The following is a 20575-nucleotide window of genomic DNA, read 5'->3' as shown; positions in this document are numbered from 1 at the left end:
TAAGTGGTTATAAATATAATCCAGGATTACAGTACAGTATAAAGAAATTCTACTTTATATTTTGTCAGTACAATCTATCTACACATCTCCTTTGCAATGTGCTGTTTTCACTCATTCTTACTAGTTCTATATTCATCACTTTTAATACTATTCCACAAGTATCACAGGATTGCTATAATGCATGGGTATGGAGAAAGTGCTTTTTAAGTACTTTTATGTTAGTCCCAAGATTAAAATTGCATATACATTTATCTGTATCTTAAAAATGAGCATTTTCCCCTTAAGCTGCACAAAAATTTCTGAAACTTTGCCAAACTTCCCTCCAGACAAAATATACAAACTTATTTTCCTTCAGCAGTTTCTCTCTAAAAACCTTTATCACCAAATATTCTAACCTTTACCAATTTGATTGGGGCACAACAAGGCATAAATTTATCTGATTTTATTTTTGTTTCTTCAACTACATTAGACACTCTTTCATACATTGACTACTTTTTTTTTCTGTTTGACTTGCTTGTTAATGTTTTAAAGTGCGTTACTCCAATGTTCATTGTCAGAACGGTCGTATCTTATTAGATTTGTTTAAATGATATTATACACTTTAAACACACATACACTGCCATTCAACATAAAAATGTTTTTACACTTAAAGAAGTTATGTACAATCATTCCATTATTACCTTCCAACAACTATCTATGACCAATATTTTAAAAAGAAAACACTAGCGCCAAAGTTTTAAGCAGGCTGAAGTCTAAGGTTAAAATTAAAGCCTTTAAAACTCCCTAATATATATATGTACATATATATATATGTAGTATCCACAATACATTCTTTTAAAAGAATAAAGTATTTGAAGAGAGATTATACATCTTTATGTTCATCACACCACTATTTTTTTTCCAAAGATTTATTTATTTATGCATACAGGCCAGAGGTGCAGGGGCGGTGACAGGATTCACCAGAGACAGAGTGGGGAGCAGAACAGGCAGGCAGATCAATAAAGTACTCTGCTAAGGGGAGCTGTGGGCGGGCCAGAAGAGGTTTGCCGCATCATGTGGATGGATCACTTCCAGGCCTGAGGATTGAGGACTAGGGCTGAAGCAGCTTTAGCTTCTTAGGGCTGTGCTTTAACCCTCTGTGCCACAAAGGAGGGTCTCACACCACTAATTTAATGGTCAAGCTAACCAATGAATATATGAGTAGATAGCAAAATAGAGTAGTAGAATAATGCTTGGTTATAAAAAAAAAAGGAAACCTTGATATTTGCAACATGAATAGAACTAGAATAGAACTAGAGGTGATTATGCTAAGTCAGAAGGAAAAAGACAAAATAATGAATGATTTCACTCATATGTAGAATATAAAGAAACGACACAAAGGAACAGAAAAAGTAAAACAAAACAAATCCACAAATTAACTGTAATACTGATGCAACCAGAAGAGAGGTGGGAAGTAGAGTAAATGGGGGGAGAGGGAAGTGGCCTATGGAGGAGGATTATGGGTGCTTTGGTGGTAGGCACGGTGTACGTGGTAACATACATCTAAAGAGGTATGGGCCTACACCACTAAATCATATACAGTATTGTAAAACTGCTATCTCAATAAAAACAATTTTAAAAAGTTAATAAAAAATAAATTTTACGGCCCTCCCTGGTGGCGCAGTGGGTTAAAGCACTGCACTGAGAAGCTAAAGCCACTTCCGCATGAGTTCGATTCCCGCCTGCCCCGGAGGAGACCACATGGCGTGGCAGACCTCTCCTGACCCGCTCGCTGCTCCCCTCAGCAGTGTACTTCGTCAATCTGCCTGTTCTGCTCCCCACTCTGTCTCTGGTGAAGCCTCTCACCGCCCCTGAGCCTCTGGCCTGTACCCCAGTTCTGTATGTACAAATAAATAAATCTTTAAAAAAATAAAATAAAATAAATAAATAAATAAATTTTACACTAAAACAAAAATAATGTAGACATTTAAGTATTGACTTCCATGATAAATTAACTGGAAAAAAATGAAACATACCAATTTGTATAGATTCATGTGATCCAATTATAATTTATACAGCCAAAATAAATGTGACAGAGTGAGAAGTTGTAGGACAAGTTGCTGTCCGAGGTGCTACGGACCCAGTGATGAAAAAGATAGTCAAGATTTTTTCTCTGCTTTTATGGAGCTCACAATGAACCCTAGTAGTTAATGTGCACCCTAACTTTATGTGAATTTACATATAGTATTAAATCACATTAGATAACAACAATGAAATTTTTCTCAATTTCTTCTCAAATATAATTTGAGTTCAAGAAGAAAGTAAAGAGGAATATAGCTACATACTATTTTTTGAATTTTAAAACAGTAATTACTACTATAATACAAAATATTTAGAAAGTTACACATACATACTCAAAATACACTAGTAAAACAAGAGGGGAATCACTAAAAATCACTTTTTTGAAAAAAAATCACTTTTAGAGTCTTATATACTCGATCTTTTTCATTATCCAAATTTAAAGCTCAACTGAAATTACATTAAAAATGAAGGTGCAGAACACTAAGATAAACCCCTCATGTGAACTAGCATGTGAATGTTCTATATACTCCTAGAAAAATATTTAGGATTAATTTTAGTAATTTCTAGAGAGAGGAATAAACAAATGGTCAGAGAAAACTACATTTTTTAGTATGCGTATGTCTATACTTTTTGAATGTTTATGACAGGGTAGTATCTTCTTTGATAAAAATGAAAAGTGATGTACTTTTAAATTTCAGAACTAGAGAGGAAACAAGCACTTGGTCCCACCAAAATTTCCCTATATTATGTCTACCACCAATATGGAAGAATGCCATATAGTAAAACTTCTAGGGTTTCTGTTAGGTAAAAAAAAGCAAAAAAACAAAAAACAGCATAACAAAGTCTAAGTTTTATTTAAGGAAGAGAGAGAAACTGGAATAAGTTTGTGTACTTTAGTTTTTTGAGCGCACCTAAAAATAATTTTAAAAAGAACTATGGAAGAGGGAGAAACAAAAGATTTTCTAATTATATTTCACATTGTAGTTTTGGTTTTGGAACCATGTAAATATCTTATGTGATCAGAAAAAGTTAAATCATAATAAAAATTAGGCTATTTTCCAAAATCTACAAATGAACAAATTTAACTATATACCAAATAGCTAAGCCACAAAGAAAAATCATTTTAAGTGATATTCAAACTGTGATGTGATTGTAAACACTTCACAGAATTTACACTAATGCCAAGAATTTTTAAATTGTTTTCAGCAACGTTCTACAAAATTTTCAAAATAATAATGCTAATATGTAAATGGATAATGAACTATAAATAAAGCAGGTTAATCACTACTCTCAAGATTTACAATATTTAAAAAACAGCTATAAAAAAACAGCTATAAAAATAAAGCTTAAAGAAGTTAAAGGAAACAACATCCTAAACCCTAATTTTAAAATAAAATCAGATTTGGAAATAATGGTATGAATTCAAAGAGTATTCTCTCATTTAAACAATCATATAACAAATTGTGTAAAGTTGCAGAACACACAAATATCAATTAAATTTTTATACATTACCAATCAAGAGTCTGAAAAGGGTATTAAGAAGTAATTCCGTTTACAGGGCCCACCCTGGTAGCGCAACAAGCCAAAACACAGCACAATGAAGCTGTTGCAGCCACTGCAGCACAAGTTCAATTCCTGGCAAGGGGGGTGACAACCCACATATTGTGGCAGATCTCTCCTGACCCACCCACTGCTCCTCTCAGCAGTGTATTTCAGTCAATCTGCCTGTTCTGCTCCTCTCACACCCCACACCTCTGGCCTATGGTGAATCCTCTCACTCCCTGCACCTTTGGCCTGTACCCCAGTTCTGTATGTACTAATTAAAAAAAAAAAAAAGTAATTCACAACAGCACAAAAAGTTCAATTCAATTGATAATAACATAAAATACCACTAGGAATTTTATGTAAAAACTACAAAAAGCTTACAAAAGTTTGAAAAACTACAAAATATTACTGAAAGAAGTTAAAGATCTAGAAGCATGGAAAGACATTCTTGTTTTCAGGGTTGAAGATTTAATACTGTTAAAGTGTCAATACTACACAAAGCAATCTATAGTTCCACCTCAATCCCTTTTGTACAGAAATAAAAAAACAGATCCTAAAAATTGTATAGAATTGCAAAGCATTCTGGATAGTCAAAAAAAATTTTAAAAACAAGTAACCAGTGGGTCTTCCCTTGTACCTCAGCGGGTTAAAGTACAGCACTATGAAGCTATCCACAGCCACTGCAGCATGATGATCAATCCCTGACCAGGGAGGTGACCCACATGACACAGCAGACCTCTCCTACCTGCCCACTGCTCCCCTCAACAGTGTATTTCAGTGTATTTACCTTCTTCTGCTCCCCAGTGTCTCTGATGAATCCTCTCATACCCCACACCTGTGGCCTGTACCCCAGCAGTTCTTGTATGCATAAATAAATCTTTAAAAAAAAAAAGTAACTGGGACTTAAACTTCCCAATTTTAAACTTACAAACTACAGTAATCAAGACTGAGTAAGATTGGCATAGACAGAAATATTATCAATGGATTAAAATTTAGAGTCCTAAAATAATCCATGAACCCCTGGTTAACAACTGTGTAAAGACCATTCAGTGGAAATGTACAGGCTCTTCAACAAAGGGAGCTTGGAAAACTGAACCCTTAACTCATAGCATACACAAAAATTAACTTAAACTGGAACATGGACTTAAGTATAAGACTATACAATCCATCCAAAAAAACATATGGATAAATATTTGTTAACTGCAGATTTTAGATAGAACACCAAAAGCAGAGCTAATAGGTACAATGATATCAAAGTATACACGAAGAGAGTGATCAGACAACCCACAGATAGGAAATCTATTTTCAAATCATACTATCACCTGATAAAGAGGTAGAATCCAGAATATTAAGAATCTTTACAATTCAATCACAAGACAACTCAATTTTTTAAAAGTTTGCAGTATTTTTTATCTTCTAATCTTAGTTATATGGTAGAAAAATGTATAGAGAAGATTGTATAAAATAAACCAATTATTACAAAGTATGTATCTGGGCCCTGACTTGCAGACAATAAAGCAGGATAGATTAGTCTATTATTCTGTATTGAACTATGTGTCACATGACTTTATTGTAATCTAACAGTTAAAACACTCATGGACTAAGTAAGAAAAGCTCTTCAGAGGTACAGAAAAACTTCTCTCCAAGTGCTAAGAATTATAAATCAGCCTTTTTAATTATTTGACTTAGTTTAGAATTTCATTTAATGTAATATTTAGTATATAATATTTAATGTAATTCAAAAACTACAAAAACACTTCTGAAGAAAAACACTGAGTGTCAACTTATTAAATTTTGGACTATACTTTAGTTTCAACATTTAAAATTTTTTTTCTACATCCCACATTTATTCAGTGCCAACTACACAATTGGGCATGTACAAAAATAATGCAAAGGAACAACAAAGATACTAAGTCCCATCAGCCCAGGAAATGAAAAGGATGGAAGCAGAAATCTAATAGTTGCCTTTGAATCAGGCTATGTGATGTGGTAACCGGGCTCAAAAATCAGAGCCTTGTTTTGGTGATGGGAAACCCGTGGGGATTACAATTGAGATGAAAAAAAAATGTGCAAAATGATGTAAAAATAAACTTTTTAATTAAAAAAAAAAAATCAGAGCCTTGAAGCTTAACAGAGATAGCAATGTTCCATTTTTGCACAAATGTCCACATTATCTTATAACAGTTGAACAATGAAAAATAAGAGTCTGAGACTAAATTACCTTGGTTGGAATCCAGGATCTGGGGAGTTATGAAACTTTGGCAAAAGTAATCTGACCTCTCAATTTCCTTTAGTTAAAAAAAAAAAGATTTGGGCCCTCCCTGGTGGCGCAGCGGGTTAAAGCACAGCACTGAGAATCTAAAGCCGCTTCCGCATGAGTTCGATTCCCGCCTGCCCTGGAGGTGACCACATGGCGTGGCAGACCTCTCCTGACCCGCCCGCTGCTCCCCTCAGCAGTATACTTCGTGGATCTGCCTGTTCTGCTCCCCACTCTGTCTCTAGTGAAGCCTCTCACCACCCCTGAGCCTCTGGCCTGTACCCCAGTTCTGTACGCACAAATAAATAAATCTTTAAAAAAAAAAAAAAGGATTCGACTTAGCAATATGAATTTCAATTGTACTTTTTTACCCATCTCTCTCTTTTTTTAAAGATTTATTTATTTATGCATACAGAACTGGGGTACAGGCCAGAGGTGCAGGGGCAGCGAGAGGCTTCCCTGGAGACAGAGTAGGGAGCAGAACAGACTGATTGACAAAGCGCACTGCTGATGGGAGCAGCTGGCGGGTCAAGAGAGCTCTGCTGCGCCATGTGGTCACCTCCCGGGCAGACAGGGATCGAACTCATGCGGAAGTGACTTTAGCTTCTTAGTGCTACATTTTACCCAGGGAAGGACTACCCATCTCTTAAAATCGCTGTATTATATAGTAAACTGCACTCATTTTGAAAGCAAGTTATTTGCTCTTAAAATTTTTATTTGAAAGGATAAAACAATTTAGTTGTTTAATTTTCACCTTGGTAATAACTACAAAAAAAAAAAAATCAAAGTTTCCTCATATTCCTTACCCTAAAAAAAAAATCTTGATTCAATCAATTTCACACAATTTTTCTATTCTCTCTCCAAATTATAATGGCCATGCAGTGTAACAGTTAAGCGAACAAATTCAGAGTATGACCATGAAATAAGCTGGCTGTGTTAGGCCATATAAACCTCAGTTTCCTCATCTGTAAACTATATTTGCCTTACCGGATTGTGGTAAAAATTAAATAAAACAAATAAATTGTACAATGACTTAAGTTTATATATTCAAAATTAATTTTTTCTTTTTACCTGAATTCTGGAGACCTGAGTTGAACATGCTGCACCTAGTTTCCACTAGCTGTAAGATGTTGAATAAATCAAATAAAATATTTTTAGGTTAGCTACTTATTCACTAAATGGCAATAAAATATTGCCTCAAAGCATTATCACAGTTAAATGAAATGACAGTGTTTGGTACATAGTACATATTCATATGGTAGCTGAATCTCAGTTATTCTGGTTCTCAGATCTAGGCTGCTATCAACAGTAAATGTGAAAACTCAGTAACAATCAAAACCAAAACTTCTATTAAACTTCTTTCCAAGCTCTCACTCTCATGGTCCAAGGCAGCAATTCTCACACCTCTTTTGCATACTTTATAAAGTACAGTGGCTTTCTCAGACATATGTAAAAAACAAATGGATTTTTTTGATTATTTAAATCATGACATAAAATTAAAACTGCATTTTAAACAGTATCTTACTCTCAAATTACTATAGACAGCTACAGACTATACGTTTTGTACTGATGCATACACAAGACAGTAGTGTAAGAGAACCTCTGCCTCCGGGATCTTTCTTTCCTAAGCAATCCAGAAATTAGTCCACCTGCTCCTAGTTTGAAAGTACTAGCAAATACATGTTTCTCACTAACTCCTAAAAATCCCACATAAAGCTAAACTCCCATTTAGCTATCCATCCAAAGTAGTTCATAGTAGTTTAGAGCCACTCAGTGGTATTAATACATATTATAAGTATCTACATCTGTGTCTCTTTCCTTTCCCTACTATTAAACTCTGTCACATCTAAATAAAAACCAGGTTAAACTTTATAAATTCATTTATTTTATCAAAACTTAAATCTTCATAGAAATATTAGTAATAATTTGGAACCTGGAACTATACTATATAGCTCAGTATCATGTAAAGCAGAAATATACTAGAATACTACTACCTCTGTCCTTTGAACATACATTCGTTCTTTAATTTTCTAGAAAACTGTCAAGAGGTAAATGGATGTAATAGTAAGCTCTCAAAAGTCTCTCAAAAGTTATCTATAATGTTCAAATAAATTTAAATAGAACTAATGCTTTGTTCTTTAATAACTCCTCTTGGATTTCAAGAAAGATTTTGCTACTTTACAGAGAAAATAAATAAACCTCTTTCATGTCTAAGAATCATGCCCTAGGCCAGAAAACATCTCACAATGTACATAATTAGTCACAGCAGCAGTACCGCATTGGTCCGTGGTCTGTAAGACCCAAATTATTATCCTGACGATGTGATTTTTCAAAACCAAATGCAGTCACATTTTACAACTAAGAGGTTATTTAGCAAAAGAACCTATACTGCTTATCACCATTTTTCACTCTTTCTGGGAAATCTACTGAAAAAATATACAAATAAACACTAGGATTATCTGAAAAATAGAAGTCCTGTAAAAATTAAAGTTTTCATGATACAATTACACATCTGAGTTTGCATCCATAATGAAAGGACCTGTTCGTATTAAGTATTAAGTACGTATCTTGCATAATAAGCTACTTGATGAAAACAAAAAAGCTGATATCAAATTTCATTGCTCAGGTCTCTCCTAGATATTAACCTACTCCATATAAAATACTGGAAGGCTAATGGCTACTGTAGTAGTTTGTAGAGGCTCAAAGTTTAAAAGATACTAACTATACTCAGTTCTCTGAAAACCTGGAAATGCAATACCATGTAGCTAGCATTTATTGTATACAATAAAGTATAATGGCTACTGTCATAGTTTATGAGGCTCAAAGTTTAAAAGATACTAACTATACTGAGATATCTGGAAACCTGGAAATGCAATACTAAGTAGCTAGCATATATTATATACATGTAACTACAATGACAAAATGACTTTAACTCAAATATGTACTAAGTAGCACAATATAGGAAGCACTATGCTCCATAAGGCAGCAATATAAAGCTGAGTAAAATACTGTTTTTACCACAGAATTCATAATTACCCAGAGAAAAATAAGGCTAGTCAACTAGAATACAAGACAAAATATTAAAATAGTGAGAGAGTGATATAGGAGTTACATGTAAGTGAATTTCATGCCTTGGGGTAAGCCACCAAAATCTAAGTGTCTGAGGGAACATTTGAGATTCTGAAAGCTAGATAGATCTTTAAAAGAGTAAGGGGAAACATATGGAAAAACAATATTTAAATGAATAAACCCATATTGGGACCAGGCCAATCCAGCCAACAACATTTAACAAGCTTATAAGAATTTCAATATATACTTTAACATTTGTGCTAAAATAATGCAGGGGGTGTAGAAAGTGGAATCATATCCTATAGCAAGTATGTTTCTGAAGAACATTTATCTCTCAACCTCCTTTAATGTGGTATGAAATGTCAAAATAAAATGAAAATGACTGAAATCAAAACAAAATAGTAAGATAATGAAGTATTTTTAAACCACACTTACCTTTCCTGTTCTTTGAGAATAGGCTGTAATGACTACACTGACAACAAAAATGCACAGTAACATACAAAATTCTAAACCTGCACTACCTAATGTGATAACCACTAGCTACATATGGCTACTGAGCACTTAAAATGTGACTACTTCAAAATAGAATGTGCTATGAGGGTAAACTATCCACTGGGTTATCAAGATTTTATACCAAATATATATATATAAAATATCTCATTAATAAACTTTATATTGATTACCTTTTATAATCATACTTTGGATATAAGCTGAAAATATATATTAAAATTAAGTACACCTCTGTCTTTTTACTGTTTAATGTGACTCCTAGCATTTTTAAATTATGTGTATGACTCACATTTGTGGCTTACAATTAATTGTATTTTTACTGAATAACTTTGATTTAAACAACTGTTTGATATCATTATTGTTCATATTTCTCTACTAGCTACATGTTGGCATGATAATCACTTAATAATGAAAAAAGTAACCTTCAAAATCTATGCCTCAGTGTCTACTTAAAAAAGTGAGACACCTACCAAAAAGTGTATTAGCTTCTTAAATATGCTTTGTAGTAAGTGTGGGGGGGGGGGGACCCAAAAGCAGTAAAACTTACTTTTCCAGATACATTTACCAAACAGTTAATATTTTGAGTACTGCTGATTTATGTCATGAAATTGTGCTAGATAAAACAGACTCAATGATACAAAGACATGGGATTCAGGAAATATGTGTGTGGTTTCCAAAGAGCAACATAGTAAGTCAGAGGATGACAGCTGCACAGTGAGACCTAGAAGAACAAGGACTCTGAGACAAGGAGAGGAGGGGCACACTGCAGAAAAGAAAGAAAAAAAAAAAAGTGGGGCGGAATCTTGAACATGCCAGATAAAACTGGGGAGTGGAAGGGTTTCAAATTATAATAGGGACAGTACAGAATGAAGATGGCAACAATAAAGTATAAAAAATTAAAAGCAAAGGAAATGTGACATTTTTGGATACAGTTTGACAGTTCCTTAAAATACTAAACAGTTATCATATGATCCAGCAATTCATCCCTAGATATATACCAAGAACATCTGAACATACACGTTTATACCACCTTTTTATAAATGTTCACAGCAGCATTATTCATAGTAGCAAAAAAGTAGTTAACCAAATGTCCATAAACTGATAAATACATCAAATAGAGTTATTCCCATTCAAAGGAATATTACTCAGTAACAAAAAAAGTACTAATAATACAATATGAATGAATCTAGAAGATATTATGTAACATAAAAGAAGTCAGACACAAAAGGCCACATAGTGCATCATTCTATTTATGCGAAATGTCAATAGGATAATCCACAGAGAAAGTAGATCAGGGGTTGTATAGAGTAGCTGGAGGGATAAGGGAATATGGAAAGTAACTACTGATGGATAAAGGGTTTCTTTGGGGATAATAAGACTATTACAAGATTAGAGTGGTATAACACTACCACAACTATATAAACTATACTAAAATCTACTGAACTATACACTTTAAATGAATTTTATACTATATCTCAATAAAGCTATTTTTAAAAGGCTATATGATCATTGTATACTTGCTTCTCTTTAAAACCATTGCTAAATGTCTACTTAGTATTAAACATTTAAATAAATATTTTTTAAATAATGACATAATTATATTAGTATGATAGAAAAAGGAAGATGGGGTGGTAATAAATAACATCTAATGAGATAATAAACATTTAAAACTAATTTTTGAAAAATATACTATTTAAATATGACAAAAATTATCAGGGAAAAAAAGCTCTTAAAATTGCCTCTGAGAAGTTGAGATGAGGAGCAAGACTGGCTTCGATACTATGATTTTGTGCACTGATTTCTTAAAGTCATATTAATATATTACTTTATAAAGGAAGGATATTTAAAAAAAAAAAGACACTAAGGAGTGCTTCATTAAGGAGAATAAAACCGTGCGCTCTTAAAGAGGTAAAAGGCACAGGCTTCACTGACATTGATGCACTCTGCGCCTCTGATCTCTCAAGAGAACAGGTTTTCTCATATCTAAGATGTTAGAAAATTCAAAGTTAAAAGAAAAATAAATTATATTTTCTTTTTCTTTAATAAACAACTATTTCTAGCAAGAACACATTAATCTACCTGACACTACAGATCATTTCTCGAATACACACTGGAAAATATATTAACTGTGCTACTAAGTACTCATTGGTTATGATTATGATTTTGCTTATTTCCAAGAAAATAAGCATTGTACACTTGCTGTTATCTTTGTATTTGTTTATTCCCTATCAATTGATAGCACACATTCAGAAAAATAAGGATTTGATAATCCACTAGTATGAAAACCAATAGCAATTTTCTTGAATTGATTTAAATTTTAACACTGAAATACTAATACCAGTGTCAATTTAGATATGTTTACAAAAAAAATTATATGATTTGATCACAGAAATAACCTGTAAAAGACTCACAATATCTAAAGAAGATGACCTAAGAAATCAAATGCTGGTTGTCTCAAGGAAGGAAAATCAGTAAGTTACAGAGCAGGAGCAAGAGGAAGACATCAAGGGAATACCTTTTAAATTTTTCATACATGTAACTCTTTTTAAAACAAAATATGTTAAGTAAAATAAGCATAGAGCTTTACTGTTTGTATGTAGATATGATATACATATCTGTATAAATATATATTATTGACCCCTACCAACTCCAAGTTTCTTCCTTCAATTCATAATCTAAATAATGTGTAGATGCTGAAATTCTGATGAAATAATACTTTTCTGTAAATGTCCTTTTTCCTTCATTAATGTTCAATATACTTATTCCACAGGCCATAGGTGTATTTAGTAAAGTTACTTTCTAAAATTTTAATCAAAATTCCCAAGAAGCTTAAATGACTCCATGCAATACCTTTTAAGCATTTCACAAACAGAAAAGATGGACAAGTCAAAATCCAAACAGCAACTCTATACCACAGAAGAAAGAAAACAAGACAACAAATCTTAAATCAGACAAATGCTGTCACTGAATAATAAATGTACATTGTCAGTGGGAAAAAGAGTTGAAAACAATAGTCTAAACTAGCATATTAAACACCTTTATTCATTATCCCAGAAATCTAGACAGTTCTCTTTCTCATCATTTCAGTAACAAATAAGATTAGAATTACAGAATGTTTGATGTAGTGAAGTTCATGCAGAACCCCAGCTATGCAAAAAAGACTTTCCTGTCTCCTGTCCATTTAAAAGAGAGGTAGTTTGTATGATTTAACCTTCTCTTAGGTCAACATTTTGAACTGCAAAATTATTTTCTCTGGAATTGTGAGACTATACTATCTAATCCCAACATGCTTGTTTTCCTAAATTGCTATTCTTAAGAAGTTTAATACTTAGTATCAGTATTCATTCATTCCCCAGAAAAAAAAAATCAGACAACCAAAAAATTAGAAATACATGTTAAATAATAATAAAGAACACTAAACAATCTGAGAATCAACCTATGAGCAAAGTATATGTACCATTTGTACTACTTGTACTATTCAATTACAATACCAGTGTTCTGGCTGAATGGTTAAAAAACAATATTTCTTATTTTTCTTCTGTGCTAGCATAAGCATAATCCTTGATTGTTTTCAATGTTCACCTTAAAATCTTCCCCTGGAATCTTAAAAAGAATTGAGGATTTTTTCCCAATGTAGGTATTTAGAACAGTTTTTGCACGGCTTTAATTAATTCAAAAGCAGTTCTAATAGTGAAGGTCTTACACATATACATTCACACACACAGATATACATAGATACACATATACTGCTAAGACTATCCTAAAAGCAAAAGGCACATTAGCTTATTTCTGGTAACCAAGTGTTAAAATAACAATTTAGTCACCATAACATATACAATAAATCCAAGGCTCTATAATTAGAATGCCTGGGTTTAAATCCTAGCAAAGCAACTTTCTGTCCAGGTAGTCTTGGACTGTTTCATTTCTCTAAACCTCATTTACCTTATCTATAAAACAGAAATAATTGTATTATTTGGTAGAGCTGTTACAATGACTAAAATGAGATAATGCACATAAAGAACTTAGCAGAATATTTAGTACATAGTAAATATTTAATACGCATCACATGTCAATCATATTTTTCATGGCCACTTTCTATTAAAGCAACCTATTATCTTTAGCTTCTTGAGCCAGATTTCCCCATGATACAATTAATGATAATGAAAAAAATTGGAGTACTAATATCAGGGCTTTCTATCAATGTTACAAATATTTTGTCTGTTATCCTTCTGGATTTAGAGCATGCTTATTCAATTGCAGGCCTGTAAATTCATTTAAATTAAATGCCATCATCTTAAAATGCAAACTTCTAGAAAAATGGTGCTCCTTCATTAGACTGTTTATTACTTATTATTAAGCTGATGTGAAAGAAGAATTAAGAAATTTTTCAACTCCAGACTATGTAAGTAAGTAATCATATTTGTGCCTTTGTTGGCTGTCGTACTCTGGAGACAAAAGGAAAAGCTGGTTTGATAGAACTGCATTCAAGAAAAACAATGCATCATTCCCTCAATTTGATCAAGCCAAAATGTTAAGGAAACTACTCAACACAAATTTAAGATTCAACCATTTACAAAATTTTAACTTGCATCCTCTGAGAAAGTAGACTTTTTACCCAAAAATATAAGCAAAAATGGGAAGGGGAATTATAAACTAAGAACCCAGATCTACAATCATATCTTTTATATCTTGTACCATACTAAGTAGAACCCAGAGACAGGTGTATGAACTGAAATTATTTACTGAATGTCTACTATGTGCTAAATATTAAATTACTTTTTAATCATTTTTTAAAGTTAGAATAAAAATAAATACAATCAGTATCCTTTTATTTTATCAATTTAATGGCAGGAAACTTCTGAGAAAAATAATTAAACTGATCTCTTAATTTTGTACGTTTTTATTTCCTGTTCTATTCACACAGGTCTTTATATAAATACATATTTCTATATCACATTCAACCAATTTCAAAGACAACTTAACGTTACATCAAGGAAGTTTTGTACAACCCAAGACAGGAAAGTAGTTAAGACTAGCAACCTGTTTAAAATGAATGAACCATAACAGTGCTTCTATCTGTGAAGTAATGTTAAGATTCCCTTTCCATACCCTACCCATTCGCAACAACAACAACAAAATGCTAGAAAAGGACACTAAATGTCCCAACAATTTCATATACTCATGGTTGGTTATATTCTTTGTAAAACAATATCCGGGAAATTAGGTTGGTCCTGTTACTACCAGCATATACTTCTGTTAACCCACGTGCTGTGCCCTTCACTTCCCAATGCAAGGTGGTGCATCACCAGTCTCTCTTGTACATCCTTATCCCCTACCTCACAATCCTAGTCTTCTCCATGCATAAAGCACAGACAAAAATAGGCCTATCTAGTCTCAGAATCTGCTGCTGACATTTACAAAAACTCTGGCTTTCCTATTCTTGTTATTTCACCAAAATAGTATCTCTATCTGCAACTTTAGTCCAAAACAAGGAGAAAACAGCACAGGATACAAGTACTGACACAGGATACAAGTACTGACTTCCCACTGAACTGTGTCAGTGAAATGAAATGACACCTCATTTTTAAATGCAATTACCAGTCATAAATTGATCTGTGACTCTCTAGGCTCCCTTTAACTTTTTTCCCTAGTGCTTGTGCCTTAAGGCTATTTCACAAATAGCATCTTACAAGCACAAGTAATGGACAACAGAGCACAAAATTCTTATTCCTATAAGCATTAGTGTTTTAACAACTCTAGATAAGTGTGATTGGGAAAGTAATGAAAACAAAATCTCAACTTTTATTCTCATAGGTGAGCTCCCTTCCACACTGACATGGATAATCTAGAAATTGGCTAAATTCTAATAACCTAATTTTTATATATCAGAAAGAGATTAAGCTCTCTAGAAAAAAGAACTCTTTAAGTTGATGCCTACTCTTTGGTTTTAATCAAAGACTAAACAGTACAGAAAAATATCCAGCTACTACTAATTATTCTCTTGTCATTAAAAAAAAAAAACTTTCTCTAAAGAAGTTTCATGAGGAAATAATTTAAATAATGCTCATTAGCTTATACTTATTTCTCTTTCCAAATCTTACATTTAAAGATTAAACCTACAAACTAGCTCAATTCTCAGTGATAGTATACCAAAAGTTTTTGTGATATTTTAATAAAAATCACCACAGTACCTTGTACTTTCTCTATTTTCAGTCAAATTTTATGTGATTCTATAGAAGGAACTGCATAGCTATTACCACTTACAAGAACAGTTGAATGTGTTTGTGAATGAAAAAGCAGCGTTAAGTTTATCATTAAGTAAACATATTTTAAGTATACTGGTTTAAACCTGGTACAAGTTTAATAAAAATGGCAAAAATTCTGCTGGAGCCCTCCCCAAATGAACACAGCTATTTTTTTTTATTTATTATTATTTATTTTAAATTCAAGATTTATTTAAGAATAATCATTATATATGAAAAACAAGTCATAAGCAATTAAATTAGGGTTTAATTTAAAATAGGTAAGACAATTTAATTAAAAAAATATTTTACTATGACTAAATAAATTACCACAGTGCTATTAATTCTAACTAGGTTTCAAGCATGGGCTGTTCAATCTACATTTTTTTGAACTTTAATGGAAACATTTAAATAAAAGCTTTTCATTTCCTGCTCCCAAAAATTAATCTGATATTTTTAGGTACAGAAAAATTACAAAGTGTACAATTAAAATATTGTAAAGTTAATATCATTGGCAGTAACCAATTACTGTCTGAATTTCAAGGGGGGTTACTATATAGTAAGGTTTTTAACAGTGAACTCATCTACTGTTATCTCAGCAATTTTCTCAACTTTCCTATAATAATCAACAATATAATTCCATGGTCAAGTCTTCCAGACCAACATCAGAATTTATTTTTAACTCCTGACTCCTTCACAAATATTTCCCTTCAATCCAATCCAAAGTCCTCCCAAGTTCTTCTTCATTCACACTGTTCCTCAAATATGTTCCTTTGCACCCCTTTTTCAGATTTACTTTATTTCCTCAGCATTTTCAACACACTACTCTCCCTACAATGGTCCTAGCATCTCTAACTTATCAACTCAGTTACCCAAATTTTATTTAAATATCTTGTACAACCAATAGCAAACTCCAATCTTTCATAAATCTCACCCAAATTCTCATCTAAGAGGATCTTAGAAGATCCCCTTATATCATGCACCAGCAAGTGTTTTTCAAATTTCATCTGTTATTTTCCTATTTAGATCCTTCATTCAAATTTGCCAACCACTTTAGTAAATACAAAAATTATTTACCTGTCATACAAAACTCTCTCTGTGCCTCCATGCATTCCTTCCATCTGCAGTCCTTTGTGCTTCTTTATAAATTCAAGTTACTGCCTCTTTTACACCTGTCTTAAAATACATTTTCTCTGCAGGAAGTCTCCACCCCATCTGCCTCACCCCTTTGTCCCTATGAATAAGTATTCTATTTGTATATATAATCTTGAGTCACCATGCTATTGTTTTCATATTTGGTCTCATAATCAACCTTTACAACAAATGATATTTTGAGGCCAAAGATGATAATTTCTCATGTATCTCTCACCTTAGAATATGAACATAACAAATGCTTAACAATTCCCCTTTTAAAAAATCACCTCAAAATCAAAGTTGTCAAAAACATTTATTATCACTGATTAAACTTCAACTTTTTGAATATTAACTTATACACTAACATAAAATTAAACATTTTAACAGACACTCTTTAGAAGAGTTACTCCATCCTCACTCAACAACCACATTAAGAATTAAGGGGTGATTTTCAAAGAAAATCTTGGACTCAAAATGAAAAAGTCCAAAAACTTATTATAAGCTATTGTATTCTACTTTCTGAACTGGATCTAATTAATTAATTACCTAAAATTGATTTCAAGTGGCTTTTAGACTTATTACCAAGATGAAAAACACAGAACACTCTAGGTACAAGAGGCCCTTAAGTATCTATTATAAGATTTGCTTCATCATAGCAGAGAATTATCCCAGAATTTTAAAATATTTCTTTTAAATAACCCCATGAAGTGCTTAGAAAGCTTGACTCTTCCCTGAAAGATGCATCATCAGCTTCGCTCTTCACATACCCAACATTCTGTCCTAGCTAGTCACCAAAAAAAAAAAAAAAAAAAAAGACTTTCAAAAATAATCTGGCATTCAGCTATTACCTTAGACTACCCTGTTTAAGGCAAGTTCCAAAAGTGAAATCTTCAGTGATTGTTTTGTTGTTAAATGATGTAACAATTTCAAGTAACAGCTTATATCTTTTTAAGACTCAGTTCCTCAGTGAGCTCATTCTAGACAACAAAATAGTTTCTCTTTGCCCTCACCATGCCTCCTTCTCCAGGAATAAGGAAACAATACAGATATTTTTGCCAGATTCTGGAAGTAGATTTAAGTAAACTGTCACTACATATGACACAAACACATCTGCAAGTAGAAATAGGTTAGAACACTGGATACCTCAAGAACATAGACTTTTCGGCACAAATCTGGAACAAGTCTACCACAATCCTAAACAGCCCTATTATAACCGTGACCATCGCCTTACTGCAAAACTATAACAGAAAGACCTCAGTCCATACCATCAGGAAAGTCATAGTTTTATCTAAATGTGACAGGAAACCAATGCTAGAGTATTTTAAATCGTCCCAAGAAGAGTTCCCTAGGCTCCAGATCGTTGAACCAGTACTGAAGGCAACTGCACCCCAAAATTGAGCTCAAATGAGGAATCAGTGACAATCACTATTAACTTGGTATTTGGCAACATGACAATAAAAACTTCAATCAAAACTTGGCCCTACCTCCAAGATACCTTTTGAGCAAACATAAATTACATAGAGGTAGACTGGCAACGTGAAAACGGGGAGGTTGAGAGAGCGTATTAAGCCACTTATGCAATTTAAGACAATGCACACAGAGATACTATGGCTGTTGGTGACCTATCAGCTCCCACCAGGGAGGAATCAATGCTTGCTTGGAAACGTGAATGCTGGCTATGGAGCAAGTTCACCTATGGATTTAGAACAAATACTCTGTATGGCTGTCACACAGACAAGAAAAATGTTTAGGAGCGTGTAACATTCGCTGTCTCCATGAAGTATAGAAAACGATGATCACCCCTGAGATCTGAGCTTAGTAAAACAGCCCTCGTTCCAAAAACGCATACACTTAGTACACAGTGGTTCACGGATCAAGCCTATCCTTCCGTGAAAAGGTTGAGCACTCTCATTACTCCAACGTGGAAATACTCAGGCACTTGGTAAAGCTGACTACCAACAGCAAGGAAAGTGTAGAAAATTAAGGCGTTACAAATCAAATTGTCCAAATAAAAACCGCCTTCTCTCAACTCAAGGTTAATGAGAACGGGGGAGGGGATTCAGGAGAGAACAGGGAGCTGCCACATCCGTGACTTAAGGCAGGTTTTTGCCCTTTTCCATTACCTCTGACTGCTGTACCAGAAGGACTAATATTTCAAGATCCTGGCATTTCAAGGTTGCTTATTTTAAGGGTGAGGTGAAGAAAGGGTGTAAAATAAAATCAATACTCACTGCTAACTTTCATGCTGCCAAAAGCCGAGGGCTGCTGCACTGGCTTGCAGCTCTCCGCAAAGGAGGTGGTTCTGGGCCGCCCTGACATGATCACTCTCTTTCCGAATCACCTTCTTTTCCTTCCTTCCTCCTCTTCTTCCTTTTGTTTTATATTGGAGTGTTAGGTTAACGATAAATGCAGCATTAAGTTCTCCCACAAGAAAAAGAAAAAAAGACTTCGTCCTCTTGGCTTTTCACTCCTTTCTGTATAACTATAAAAAAAAAAAAAAAAAGCCGAGCGATATATAGTTCTCCTTCAAGACAGAGCTGTATGGATATTTAACACATAGATGATTTGGGGCTAGGAAAAAAATACAGTTTTCCCCCTCCCTTTTCTTGGAGGGGAGGAAAAGGGGGACGCCTAAAAAAATATATCACGTGAAATGGGGGCAAATACTTGATTGAAAATAAGCACTTTGAATATTATATTTTCCTCGGGGATTTTTTTTCCGAGTCAATGAAGAAGGGAAGCGGCGGAAGGATCACGAGTCTCACGCTTGAAAAGAAGGGGGGGATGGGAAGGAGGGAGGGAGAGGGAGGGGGTGGCTCGGAGATGCGTCGGGAAACGCTGCGACTCCGGCAGCGGCGGGATCCGGCGGGCTGACGGCGGGGGCCCGGCGAACTGGAGGGCGGCGGAGTCGCGAGTCAGTCAGAGACGGGCGGTGGCGGCGGCTCCTCTCCTCATTGCGCCAGGAGCAGCTGCAGGCGGCGGCTGGATCCAGCGGCCATGGCGGCGGCGGTGGTGGCGAAGGCAGCTCCCTTCAGACCCCAGGCAGCGGCTCCTCGACTGCTCCCCATACGCCGGGGACATGGGAACCCGGCAACCGCTTCCGTCCCTCGGGGTCCCCTCCCCCGTCCGCGGCACCAGCGCGGCCGCCCTCCCGCCCCTCGCTTCTGTCGGTGCCCGTTCAGGAAGTGTCCGCGTTTTGCCCCCAGCCCAGAGCCCTGTCAGCGGCTGCGGGGCCGGCTCCTCTACGCTTCCTTCCTTCCTTCCTTTGTCACTCGGCCCGGACGGCGGCGACGGCGGCGGCAGCAGCAGCAGCAGCACAAGCCCGCATTCGCCCGGGTCGGGGGCTGCTCTGTGTGAGGCGCGCTGTCTGCGCAGCCGCCTAGCTCTTCTCCACTCCCCCTCCCCCCTCCTTCTCGTCCTCCGCCTCCTTCCTCCCCCACCCAGTCTTACACCGCCCAGGACCCAGCCGCCCGCGTAACAGGCGTCTGGGAATCGCCGGCCGAGCCCCGTGCCCGCCCGCTTCGGCTAAGTAGCCGAAGCCCAAGCGGAGCCAATCACGGGCCTCGTTTGCTTGCGGTTTCTCTCGGAAAAAGCCGAACGGCCTGAGGAACCAATTAGAAAGTGTCGCTGAAAATTCACGCCCAAGTTGCGGAAAATGCCGAAGACAGCCGAACCAGAAAGTGGGTACACCTTGTTCTGTGGCTGGCTAGAGGAGAAATTCGACCAGGCCAGTAGCGGCCAATCAGAGTCGCCGGCC

At 35.1% G+C, this 20575-nt stretch overlaps 1 protein-coding gene across 2 annotated transcripts in view; it reads right to left on the bottom strand.

Annotated features, from left to right (window-relative positions):
• Positions 1–20138, bottom strand: part of GSK3B (glycogen synthase kinase 3 beta) — a 158642-nt gene extending 138504 nt beyond the window's left edge. For both annotated transcript variants that reach the window (XM_004675185.2, XM_004675186.2), the window contains exon 1: positions 19050–20138. In XM_004675185.2, the coding sequence (XP_004675242.1) occupies positions 19050–19137 (88 nt within the window). In that variant the 5' untranslated portion in view covers positions 19138–20138. The remainder of the gene's footprint in view (positions 1–19049) is intronic.
• Positions 20139–20575: the final 437 nt, after the last annotated feature.

This window comes from Condylura cristata, unplaced genomic scaffold (assembly GCF_000260355.1).
Source record: "Condylura cristata isolate star-nosed mole 26May11 unplaced genomic scaffold, ConCri1.0 scaffold00003, whole genome shotgun sequence".
NCBI classification, from domain to species: Eukaryota; Metazoa; Chordata; class Mammalia; order Eulipotyphla; family Talpidae; genus Condylura; species Condylura cristata.
Note: the sequence above shows the minus strand (reverse complement) of the source record. Positions and strands in the feature narration are given on the sequence as shown.